Source organism: Octopus bimaculoides, chromosome 10 (genome assembly GCF_001194135.2).
Source record: "Octopus bimaculoides isolate UCB-OBI-ISO-001 chromosome 10, ASM119413v2, whole genome shotgun sequence".
Lineage (NCBI taxonomy): Eukaryota > Metazoa > Mollusca > Cephalopoda > Octopoda > Octopodidae > Octopus > Octopus bimaculoides.
Genome location: NC_068990.1, coordinates 7,137,894 through 7,151,065, shown reverse-complemented (window position 1 = coordinate 7,151,065; position 13,172 = coordinate 7,137,894). Strand labels below are relative to the sequence as shown.

At 35.0% G+C, this 13,172-nt stretch overlaps 1 protein-coding gene across 1 annotated transcript in view; it reads right to left on the bottom strand.

The window, feature by feature from the left end:
• The window catches only part of LOC106871452 (dynein axonemal heavy chain 5), a 358,231-nt gene that overhangs the window by 211,782 nt on the left and 133,277 nt on the right, over positions 1–13,172 (bottom strand). Inside the window, exons 23-25 of the mRNA XM_014917924.2 lie at positions 12,544–12,764; positions 8,906–9,144; positions 3,952–4,164 (exon numbers count right to left, since the gene is read on the bottom strand). Coding sequence (XP_014773410.1) covers positions 3,952–4,164; positions 8,906–9,144; positions 12,544–12,764 — 673 coding nt within the window. The remainder of the gene's footprint in view (positions 1–3,951; positions 4,165–8,905; positions 9,145–12,543; positions 12,765–13,172) is intronic.

The window sequence follows — 13,172 nt, the reverse complement described above, 5'->3', positions numbered from 1 at the left end:
CGTCGTTTAACGTCCGCTTTCCATGCTAGCATGGGTTGGACGATTTGACTGAGGACTGGTGAAACCAGATGGCTACACCAGGCTCCAATCTGATTTGGCAGCGTTTCCACAGCTGGATGCCCTTCCTAACGCCAACCACTCAGAGAGTGTAGTGGGTGCTTTTACGTGTCTATATAGAAGCAAATAAGAAATAACACTAACTAAAAAAAAAAGAAAAATGTGACAGGGAATTGCTTCTACAATCACGTATTTTTCATATAGCTAATCCTTTAAATATCTTGAAAGTTACATGCCTTGACTGCATTATAGAATTCTCCAAAAGTTATAGAATTTTGTTATATTCAAATTTGCTATGAAAGATGTCTTCAGGAAACCAATACCTGTCATTTAAGTACTTTATGGCTCTTTCAGAGACAAAAACATTATCTGCCTCACAGTTCTTATACCTATCAGGGGAAGCTGACTAAACTTGGTGCTCAAGCCAAAAAATTATTCTTTATTCTGCAGTTCAGCCATTAACTTAAATACTGAAATTACACTGAATGACTTGGCTTCTAGTGCTTCACCAGCGATTGAAAACAATTGAAGCATGTAGATGAGGAAGAAGAAATAGATATCCAATAAATCCCAGGAATTTTCTTCATCTTCAAAACACTTCCACAGAACTGTGGAGCATTTCCCTCACCTAGACTTTCAAAATAACTTTTTGGAACTCCCTAAGTATTCTATCAACAGATGTCAAAATAGAGAGCTGCCTAGTTACAACATGAGTTAACAGATTATAATCATCAGCATTCATAGGTGCAGGAGTGGCTGTGTGGTAAGTAGCTTGCTTACCAACCACATGGTTCCGGTTTCAGTCCCACTGCGTGGCATCTTGGGCAAGTGCCTTGGGCCGACCAAAGCCTTGTGAGTGGATTTGGTACACGGAAACTGAAAGAACTGTATATACATATGTGTGTGTGTGTTTGTGTGTCTGTGTTTGTAAAGAGAGAGTATCAGAACAATTACCCCACTTCCCATAGGACAATTCCCCCAATGACAACTACCCCTTAGGACAATTACCCCCTTTGGTTAATTACTCCCTCTCCAATATATTAAGAAATTTTAAATCATTATCTGCTGTTCTTAGGGGTAAATGTCCTTGGTGGGTTATTGTCCAGCAGGGGTAAATGTCCTAGACTCAACAAATTACATATCAGCTTTTCATTCTTTGCCACATTACCGAATTTGAACAAGGTCATTAATCAATAGTATTTAAATAAACATATATTCTAGGTTTACCACATCAACCAAAGTAAAGTTTATACAGATGTATTTAGGAACATGTGTATTCACGTATTTTTGTTTAACAAAGTTAATTGATTAATTTGTAATATAGAACGAGTTAATATATTTGACCTGACGTAAAGAGAAAAAGTAGATAAGTAACATGGTTTTAGCAATAAGTAAATAATCAGCTTAATGTGTCTTGCAATACATGTGATTCTGTTTTGTATTGCTTCCTTGATATCAGTGGAAGGATTGATTTGATTTGTTCTATGAATGCAAAGACAAAGAAAACTTGATACCAAGGCAGACAATTTGTATTCTCTTAAGGCAAGCCAAGAGCCAATAGCTAGCTAAGAGGATGAGTGAGGATTGATTCTGGCCACCTGGAGTAGAAATGGCTGCCAAGTTACTGCTATGTTATTGGTTGGAGTGAAATATGTGACAAAATGGTGAAATACTAACATTTCACTTGAATGAGAATTGCTACAAAACTAGACTTGCCTTGTTTTGATGTTATTGTTATATAAAAAGGCAGCAAATTTTTGCAGATTCCTAAAAGAGTATAAATTAGTGTCCAGCTCGAGTTGTTGTCAGATGAAGAACAAAGTGCTCAAGAGCTGGACTATCTGGCCACCCTGTGTTAAGTATATACATTTTCGGAATGTCCATAATGAAACTGATATAACTTATTAAATAAAGCTTAGCAAAGGAAATTAGCATACTCTTTACTCTTTTACTTGTTTCAGTCATTTGACTGTGGCCATGCTGGAGCACCGCCTTTAGTCGAGAAAATCGACCCTAGGACTTATTCTATCGGTCTCTTTTGCCGAACTGCTAAGTTACGCAGACGTAAACATATCAGCATCGGTTGTCGAGCGATGTTGGGGGGGACAAACAGACACACAAATACACACACACCAAGGCTATAGTAGAAGACACTTGCCCAAGGTGCCACGCAATTGGACTGAACCCGGAACCATGTGGTTGGTAAGCAAGCTACTTACCACACAGCCACTCCTGCACCTATATATAACTGATATAACTTATCAAATAAAATTGAGCAAAGGAAATTGGCATGTTACCAAAAAGAAAAATGATAACACATCTCTGTAAAAACTTTATATTCAGTCAGCTGTTAGTGTTATGTATATAGTGTTAGTCACTTTTGTTGTGTGTAGTGTTAGTCACTTATATCTCATAGTAGGTTTATTTCTTTATGAGACATCTATAAGTACTCAGTAGGCATTAACATATTTGTTTGTTGTGAATAAAAAAAACAACTTAAAACATTAATAAGATAACTTACTTTTGACAGCAAAACAAAAATGGTAGAGTCTACAAGATATCTGTAGAGCTATATTACATTAGTTACCTGTTTTAGAAATGTTTTTTTTTTATTTGAGTTCTTTTTTTTTCTGTTCTTTTGTAGTAAGATATTTAATTTCTCTTTGCTTACTTTTGATAAATATGTCACTTACATTTTGAATTGGAAGTCAAGGATATTTTGAAAACAACGCTTAGACAAGGTTACCTACACACACACACACACACACACACACACATGGGCACAGCCATGGCCATGTGGTGGCAAAGACATAGCTGTGTAATAAGAAGCTTGCTTTCCAACCACATGGTTCCGGGTTCAGTCCCACTGCATGGCACCTTGGGCAAGTGTTTTCTACTATAGCCTCAGGCCAATTGAGGCCTTGCGAGTGGATTTAGTAGATGGAAAACAAAAGGCCATTGTATGTGTGTGTGTGTGTATATATATATATAGGTAGGAAGATATGGCCATACAAGGTAGTGAGATAACAGAATTGTTAGAGCATTGGCTAGAGTGTCATGTGACATTCCAGCTCTCTGTACTCTCAAGTTTAGTTGCCTTTTATCCTTATGGTAAATGATAAATAATGTACTAGTCCAGTACAGTGATCAATTCTTTTACTTTTCTCTTTGTTTTTCACCAGCATTTTCTTTTCCTTATTTTCTAGAATAAATCGGCTCTCTACAGACCTAGGGTAGGATGGGAACTGACAGGCTTTTAAAAAGCCGGAGATATGCCATACCAAATGTTAAATAAACCTACTTCATCAGAAGTTCAGGGACCAAGAAACTGCAAACGTAACTCTGTGTGTGTGTGTCTGTGTGTGTGTGTCTGTGTGTGTGTGTGTGTGTGTGTGTGTGTGTGTGTTTTATATCAAAAGTCGACTGACTACTTAGATCTTTTATCCATGGCTAAGCTGTTCAAGACTCTAGGGTATGCATATGCGTGTGTGGTGTATGTATGTATGTACTTATATATATGTGTGTAGGGCGGAGTGCTGAAAAGTTCCCGGTTTAAAGGGTATTGCAAAAGTTTTTTTTACGGGGCTTAGAAAAACTGAAGGACTGCTGCAATAAGTGTGTGAATCAGAGAGGGGAATATATTCAATAAACCATTATTAACTGATCTGCCTATATTTTCTTTTACCCAAAGCCAGGAACTTTTCAGCATTCCCTTATATATATGTTTATATATGTGTGTGTGTATGTATATATATATATATATATATATATATATATATATATATATATATATATATATATACATATATATATATATATATATATTTACTGTATCCTATAATACTACCAAAATCTCTCATGAAAATAATTTAGTAAACAAAATGAGATGCATACCCGAGTCCAAAGTTCTGAATATTTTGTAAATTTTTTCAGAATTTGTTGAACAGTTGATTTCATGATGGTAAGTGTGGAGTTTAGCTGGATCACAATTTTTACAATGTCCTTATGTTCACTAATTATTTTGAAGAATGTCTTTGGTGATTGATCAGGTACCACTTTTGTTTGTTCATCTCCATTTTCCGCAACTTCTGCTTCGCTTATGTCAGGCTAAATGTATACATGATAAGTAAAAGAAAAAAAAGAAAAGATTAAAAAGCAAATTGCTAAATGCAGAAACAAAATATTTAAGGTACAAAACCTCAGCAAGCTTTGTTGCAGAGATTTTATTAATTCATATGCAGAGAAAAATATATGATTCATGGAGATACATGAACAACATCCAATGCAGTTTAATATTGACGATATAATGCTGTTAGCATGTTCAGTTTTCAAATTATATATTTAGTGAATCTAATTTTTCAGCCCTACAAAGTCAATATAAATATAGACACACTCTGTTACAGCTACCTCAGGTTACGAGAGTTCATGCTTTATGTAAATTGTAAAGTATGACCACTGCTTTCAGAATACAGCCTGTAATTTCAACCCTAGAGAAATTCAGATAAATTTTACAACTTCTTCTTTGCCAAATGGCCTCCTCTTGGTGTCTTAGCTAAAGTCAAACTATAGTTAACATGATACATATATATGCACATACTTGTATGACTGCGTTTGGAAATTTTCTTGAGTCACATTAAATATCTATCCACCTAGCATGTTGGAATGTCAGAACCATTCTTGACTCAGGCAACAGAGGTACCCAGAACTCCAATCTGCTCTCTTCTAGCACCCATTTTCACTGACGTGAGTGGATCTTCTCTAGAACCTCATATCACCAAACATCTTGGTCCATTGTCATTTTCTCCATGAACTGTAACGTCCTGAGATCAGTCTTCACCACTTCATCCCATGTCTTCCTGGGTCTCCCTCCTCCACAGGTGCCATCCATTTTCAGTGACAGGCTCTTCTGTATACAGCTGTCTTTATTCATGCAGCACATATCCAAACCAACACATTCTCCTCTCTTCCATGCCACATTTAAATATGTATACATATGTATGTGTATGAGTGCACATATATACATATTTTTTAGGATGTATGCATATTTATTTACATAAGTATGTATAAAAACTGATATATTGGTAAATTATAAGTGAACATATAATTGGGAATTAGATGTTTGTTCATGGAAAACTAAATATTTTCCTAAAAAGAAAATCAATCTTATTTGACATAATTATATTAGCTGTATCAATAACCTTTACTGAAATAGTCAATAAAATAGAATATTACCAAGATGACTAAGCACATTAGATATTTTCTTCCTTTTCTACTGCATTTCTCTTTGTTTACTACTTCTAAGTCAAAATGTCCTCCCTCTCTCACCATCTATTTATGCTTCAACCCCAACTCATTAATTCCCCTTACCAATTCCTATGATATATAAGGAAACTTTCATCTTAACAAATACTGTTTAGAATAGCCAAAGTAAACACTATTAATAATAAAAATTACATGCATGTAAATATATATATATCGTTTCTATTATGCAAAAGTGTTGTAAGTCCAACATGTTGCTTTTTCAGAAAACAAATAAATTGTTTCACCATTCCATAACAAAACCATTGTACTACACTTTGACAATTTTTGACATCGTGGCATCTGAAGCAGCTGGAGATATGATAGTTTGACCAAAACAACTGGCTATTGCAAGCAAAAATAAATATTGCAAAAAACACATTTGGCCAAATTTGGATATACGAAAGTTTAACATAATAGTAACAATATATATTCATATACGGTCATTATTGTTTTAACATTCACTTTTCTATGCTTGCATGGATCAGATGGAGTTTAGCAAGGCAGATTTTGTACAGCTAGATGCCCTTTCTGTTGCCAACCCTTACTTGTTTCCAAGCGAAGTAATATGTCCCCAACATCTCAGCCAGATATGTTTTTGCAAAATATTAGAAATGAATGACATTCATTTCCATCAATCATACTGTCAAGACAAGAAGACACAGATGTACATGCACTCACGTTCATGCACATACATACTTATATACTTATACACATACACACACACACACACACAACACACACACACACACACACACACACACACACACACAAACACACACAACACACACACAGAGTGAAGAATTAAGTGTGAAGGTTGGAGTTCCTCAAGGCTCAGTTCTCAGCCCCTCATATTCACCATAGTCCTGCAAGCTTTCAAAGAGGAGTTTAAGACTGGATGTCCATGAGAACTCCTATATGTTGATGATCTAGTTCTCATAGCTGAATCCACAAGGGAAATAGAAATTCCTGGTATGGAAGATAATCCTGGAATTGAGAGGCTTTAAGGTAAATTTAGAGAAGATGAAGGTTTTAGCAAGTAGGAAAGAATACAGGAACCTGTACCTTCAAGGAAATGTCTTTGTTCAATATACAGAAAAGGAGCAGGTATAAAACTCTATACACTGTACTTGATGTAGGCTATGAGCACACAAGAGATGTAACGGAAACCATAAATGTAAGAGCTTCATATGTTGCAGATGTACTGGAACAGTTCATGTGAGGACATCACAAATTTTGTCTATCAAATTCCCAGTTGGCTTGCTAGAAGTAGCTGATAACTTTGTTACCTAGGAGATGCAATTAGCAAGGGCGTTGGCTGCTCTGAGAGTATAGTAACCAGAGTAAGTATGAGCTGGAAAAAGTTCAGGGAGTGAGGGCTACTGCTGGTAATAAAGGTGTTTTCCTACAGAGTGAAAAGCAGATTATATGATGCTTGTGTTAGAACTGCAGTGTTGCACGGAATATTTTTATTTGTATTTTCGTTTCACCCTTAGCATGAGACATATACAATTGATGGCTGCTGTAAGGACAAAAGCACACATTGAGATTTAGATTCTAAATCTTGCCACCCTTCCCATACAAAAAGGAACATATGAGTCAGTATGGCAAGACATGTGTGCTCGATAGCTACAAATACCAATAGATGAGAGAAATGAGTAGCAGAACTAAATATGTTACTTCAAAAACATAAATACTCCAAAATGTAATAAATCATGCATAACCAGAGAAAAGAAATCTTGATCTATACCTTACAAAGAAACACTCATGCTAAGGGTGAAAACGAAAATACAAACATAAATATTCCATTTATAGGAACCCACAATCCTACATTCAGGCAAACGATGCCTCCCAATTCTGTATCAACTATGAAATTTCCACCAAAAAATTTAAAAATCACAAACCATCAACAACCGAAGACAAGCACTAAATCTTGAGAGACTTCTAACAAAGCTGAGGTTCTTGTCAGAGGAAGAAATAATACAAGTAAAAACACTGTGAAGAACCTCATGGGACATGTGAAATAATTGAGGAAAGAAGAACCAAAAGATAACATGAATTGCAAAGCAAAAAATCTCATCTGCTACATTACAAGCCTACAATGCAATGAGAATTACATTGGGGAAACAGGGACAAAACTAACCAGCTGTGCAAATGTGCATAGACAACAAATCAAAGATTCATCTCTTAGAAATGTTCTATGTAATAAACATCTAGACATTTGTGCAAATAGTAAACTTTAAATATTTCCATTTTACAAAATATGAGACAAACATGATCAACTATGAAAAGTAAAAGAAGAGTACTTAATAAGAATTTTAAATCCAAAACTAAACCCAAAATAGTTAACAGCATTATTAAAAAAAATATAACTTCTTCATTATGTATTAGCTCGGAATGCATATGTTTGAAATGTCAGAAAACGAAAGTGCTTACACACAAAAGACACACTAGACATAAACTACAGACAATATACAGGCTTCTTCCACAAAGCTTAGTGAAATTCTGTTAATCAAACAAATTTTTTTAAATAGTTAATAACTGTCAAAAGTATTTTTCTAATTACTGTAAATGTATCAAGTAACTTTTACAAAAGCTTTTAAATGTGTGTGGAGGTGGGGGTGGGGGGTTAGCTGCATGCATATATATATCAGGAGAATAAATACCTTTCTTGAAAAGGTTAATGACAAGAAGAGCATCCAGCTATAGAAAATAGCACCAAGTTTTATGTAATCCGTACTAATATAGAAATAGGAGACATAAAAACTATGCTGGTGATTAAATGTCAAATAGCCAAACAAAATATTCATAAATATTCATAATTATAAGTATTGGAACTAAAAGACATATATCTACCAATTCTGCAGTATTTCATGAAATCCAAACAACATTAATTCTAGTGCAGTGTTTCAGAATCGGACAAGGTGGGGATTGAAAAGGGACAAACAAATTGCCTCATTTGATAAAATTTAGATAGAAAGAAAATTTTAAACTTGTCCAACATCATAGCAAAGAAAGTAGAGTCATTTGGATGGACATTCTATACTCTAGTTTGTCTACTTGTTAATAAAAAAAGAGAAGGGAAAAAATTTTGCTTTTTTTTTGGGGGGGGGGGGTCTGGCTTCTATTTGTCAATTTGAGAATCAAAGCAATGGTACCTTTATTTAACCCCAACAGTTTTTAAGAAATTGAGGTATCAATAAATATATTTATTTCTAGCTGAGACACAAAACCACTTCTTTTTGTGTGGAATGGACTCTAGTACTTGACCGATGCTCACTCAGAAGGTTGTTGATATAAAATCACAAAGTGAATTTCATTAAATCATGTTACAATGGCTCCAATCACATGCTGATATATATATATATACATTGTTTGCTTATACCCCCAACCAATCAAAAGATTCATAAGAAAATAATGTTATATTAATGATGACATCATTAAATAATGATATCATCCTCATCATTATGAACGGATGCATCAAGTTAGAAATTCCAACCAAAAAAGGCATTTGGTTAAGTAAATGTTAGTAATAAAATGAATTGTTTACCACAGCAGTTGCCAAGTGCCTCCATGGCTCAATATTCTGGGCCATATTGATGATAATATTCACTGCTTTGTTAAGCCCATGCTGTAGATCTTCAAGGCTAGGTTTCAGGACTACATCTGGGATTTCAAGAATTATGTCGCTTTTGAATAAGGCTGGCTGCCAGTAAGATTTTGCATCTCCTTTATACTGAGTGTTGCTCTGAAGTGTTCTTTTCAACAAATTAAGAGTCATACGAGTACCTAAAAGAAACAATAATATTGACAACAGTATAACTGACTCAATGTCTAATATTAATAATGGTGATAATCTATATTGCTCAGTGGCTAGAGCATCAGACTTACAATCTATATGGCTCAGTGGTTAGGGCATAAGACTTTCAATCATGATGTTATGAGTTCAATTTCCAGATGGCTGTGTGTTGTGTTCACGAGCAAGACACTTTATTTTTCACATTGCTCCAGTAGAAATGAGTTGTAATGTTACTGTTACCAAGCTGTATCTGTTTTTGCCTTTCTCTTGGATCACATTTGTGATGAGGAGAAGGAAGATTGGTATGCTTATGTGACTGCTGGCCTTCCACAAGCAATTTTATCTGGACTTGTGCCTCAGAAGGGAACTTTCTAGATGCAGTCCCATGGTCATTCATGACCGAAGGGCATTTTTACTTTTAGCCTTATACAATTATATGTTCTTATGTACCTGCTGTTTGTATAATGTTAAAGGAAGCAAGTCAAATAGAATAAGAAATAGTTATAGTAGCAGTGGCAGTAGAGTTGTTGGTGTTGTTGATAATGATAAATGGAGAAAGAGAGAGAGAGAGTGAAGGAGAAAAAATGAGAGGAGACTTAAATATGGAGAGTGAAGAAGAAAGGAAATACCAAGATGTAGTAAAGTTTATGATGTCATTGTATTTTTATTTATCTAATTCTCTTCTTCTGTACTCCCTCTCTCTACCTACATTTGCTTGAAGTGCTCTTGAACTGTGTGTAAAATAATCATTTCACTCTGTTTCTGTTATGCAGAACATTCCAAACTCTGTAGTTGGTGTTACATGTCTTTAAACTTTGAATTACACTGACCCTATTTTATGCACTTGTTGCAACAAGCATATTTGAAAAAAACCAAACTTTTTTTTTTTTTTTTTTATGTGGTACTACAATGTACCTTACTCTTTTACTTGTTTCAGTCATTTGACTGTGACCATGCTGGAGCACCACCTTTAGTCGAAGAAATCGACCCTGGGACTTATTCTTTGTAAGCCTAATACTTATTTTATCGGACACTTTTGCGCCAGGCCACTAAGTTACGGGGACGTAAACACACCAGCATTGGTTGTCAAGCAATGTTGGGGGGACAAACACAGACACACAAACTTATACACACACATACATATATATATGCATATATACAACAGGCTTCTTCCAGTTTCCGTCTACCAAATCCACACCCAAGGTGCCACACAGTGGGACTGAACCCAGAACCATGTGGTTGGTAAGCAAGCTACTTACCACACAGCTACTCCTGCACTTATGGATGTTATCACCTTGGATGTTATCATCAAGTAACATGTAAAGATATATTGCTTTCAACTTTTGGCACAAGGCCAGCAATTTTGGGAAAGTGGATAAGTCAATTACATTGACTGCAGTACTCAACTGATACTTGTTTTATTGAACCCCCATAAAAGATGAAAGGTAACGTCAACCTCAGCAGGATTTGAACTCAGGACATAAAGATGTACGAAATGCTACTAAGTATTTTGCCCGGTGTGTTAATGATTCTGCCAGCTTACTACTTCAACATGTAATGTTAAATTAAGACCTAAATCATTGACATATATAAGGAAATGTATATAGGCATAAAACTGCTGGCTATCCCAACCATAAACTACAGCTTTAATATAATAAAGTGTAAATTAAATTAAAAGAAATGCTTAAGATAATAAAGCTAAAAACTACTTACAAACTGTAGTGTCTGAAGACTGATTTATATTTTTGAAACATAGCATAGCTTCTCTAAAGACATGATAAGTATAATATTGAAATAATTTTCACTTTTAAAAAGAAAAGTTTAATGTATTTGTCCTTGATGACTCTAACAATGTATTCTGTGTGGATGACTCAGCAAATTTTCTTTTTGGGAGGATATAAATGATTACAAAAGTCATTCAATGAAAAGTGGGAGTGATACTTATTCTCTCCTTCCTGTTGAATAGAGTCTGTCAGTTATAGCAATGTTCTTTGTAAAGCAGAGATCAATGACTGGTTCGGAATCCAGATCTTGCAGCATGTGGCATAGAACCTTAGCTCACATCTAAACTTGCCAAAAAATGTTTATAGAAGCATTTCAATATTTCACTACTGTTTTATTGTGAAGGCACCTGATTCAGAGGTTAAAGTGTTGGGCTCACACTCATGTGGTAGTGAGTTCCATTCCCAGACCAGGCTGTGTGTTGTGTTCTGGAGCAAGACACTTTATTTCACATTGTTCCAATTCACTCAGCTGTAGAAATGAGTTGCAAAGTCACTTGTACCAAGCTATGTCATACATTGCCTTCCCCTTGGGTAACACTGGTGGCATGGAGAAGGAGAGGCTGGCATGCATGGGTGACTGCTGGTCTTCCATAAACAACCTTGCCCAGACTTGTCCCTCAGAGGAGAACTTTGTAGGTGCAATCCCATGGTCATTCACGATCAAAGGGAGTCTTCATCCTTTTTACTGCTTTATCAGTAGACAGCAAAATAAACTCAGTTGTGATCAGGATATCTCTCGATTCAAATCCTATGATAACAAGCTATTGTGGCTGGAAAGGGGTTTTTCTATCATGTGTTATTTATACAGCATTGACCTGGGACTAAACTACATAAACATAGACTTCCTGTAAAGATAATTGATTTTTTATAATTTTTCTAGTCTTGAGACAAGTGATAAAATTGTACAAGCCAGGCAAGAAACCTCTATGTATAATTTGAACTGCTAAATATAACATCCAAGTCACCCTCATATTACGTTGGATAAAGTTGTCCTGGGTGCACTGAGTCTAGGAAAAATACCAGATGGTCACAGATGAAGTACCTTTGATAATAGGTCTCCTGAATCTGAACTGCCCTGGGTCTAACAATAACAACTATATCAGTTTTAAGCTTAGCTGAGACATGAAGTGTAAAATAACTTGCCAAAGGGTCCAATGTTAAATGTGCTAAATGCTCCAAAACTTAATTCTAAACTCTATTTAGCTTAGATATTCAAAAGAAAACTTTTTTTATATTGTCTTCACAGTTATAAAAGTAGCACTACTCAAGTTGTTTACACACCATAAATGTTTTGTTTATTGTAACATTTGAGATAGAACTTAATTGAGTGGTGCCTTCTTTCAAAGCATTGCAAACTGAAAAGCTTCTTATTAGTTATACAGTTATCATACACTACTACAGAAATTTCATTTCCCACAGTACTTGTTAAGAGCTAATCTATTAAAAGTTTAAGTTACTTAGCTAGGAACATACCAAAGCAATGATAAAATTTAAACATTCCATCCTACAGTCAGCAGGTCTACAACCTAACAGTCTCAACACTGACTCATGTGACTTATAATCTAATACAAGTGAGTAATTGAAATGGAAACAGTTTCTACTTACTCTTTACAAGAGCATCGGTGTTTTTCTGTGTGAAGTAAATTAGCATGTTATGGTAACCGCAAGCTAAGCATTCATTGCAAGCCTGATTTTTATATTTGGTATCTGGATTAGTACATGGGTAACCATTCTCGGCTATAAGGTATTTTTTCACATCTAGTTCCAAGTTTGACTTCAATAAATCAAAAAGTTCCCCAACAGACATTTCAATCAGTTTGCTTGAACTGAAATAAAATATAAAATAATCATTATTAAGTTGAACCACTGAAATCAAAGTTGATGAGTAGTGTAGGCTTCAGACACCTTGCAGGGTAGGAAAGGACCTGTCAAAGAGTGGATGAACTCCGAAGAACTAACAGTCATCCAGTTACATGATATATATATATAACATACAAAAATAAGAGGAATGACCAGCAAAAGTGGACTCCTATATGCTAGAAATAGATGCCGAATCATGCTGGTCATTCCTCTTATTTTTGTATGTAATATAATTTTAATCTTCGGATTTTTTTAATATGCTAGACCACTGGTTCAAATTGATTAATATCAATTTCTACCCTCATAAATATATATATATATATATTGAAAAATGCAAAGAGCATGCCTACTAAATATTAAATGTTCACATTATA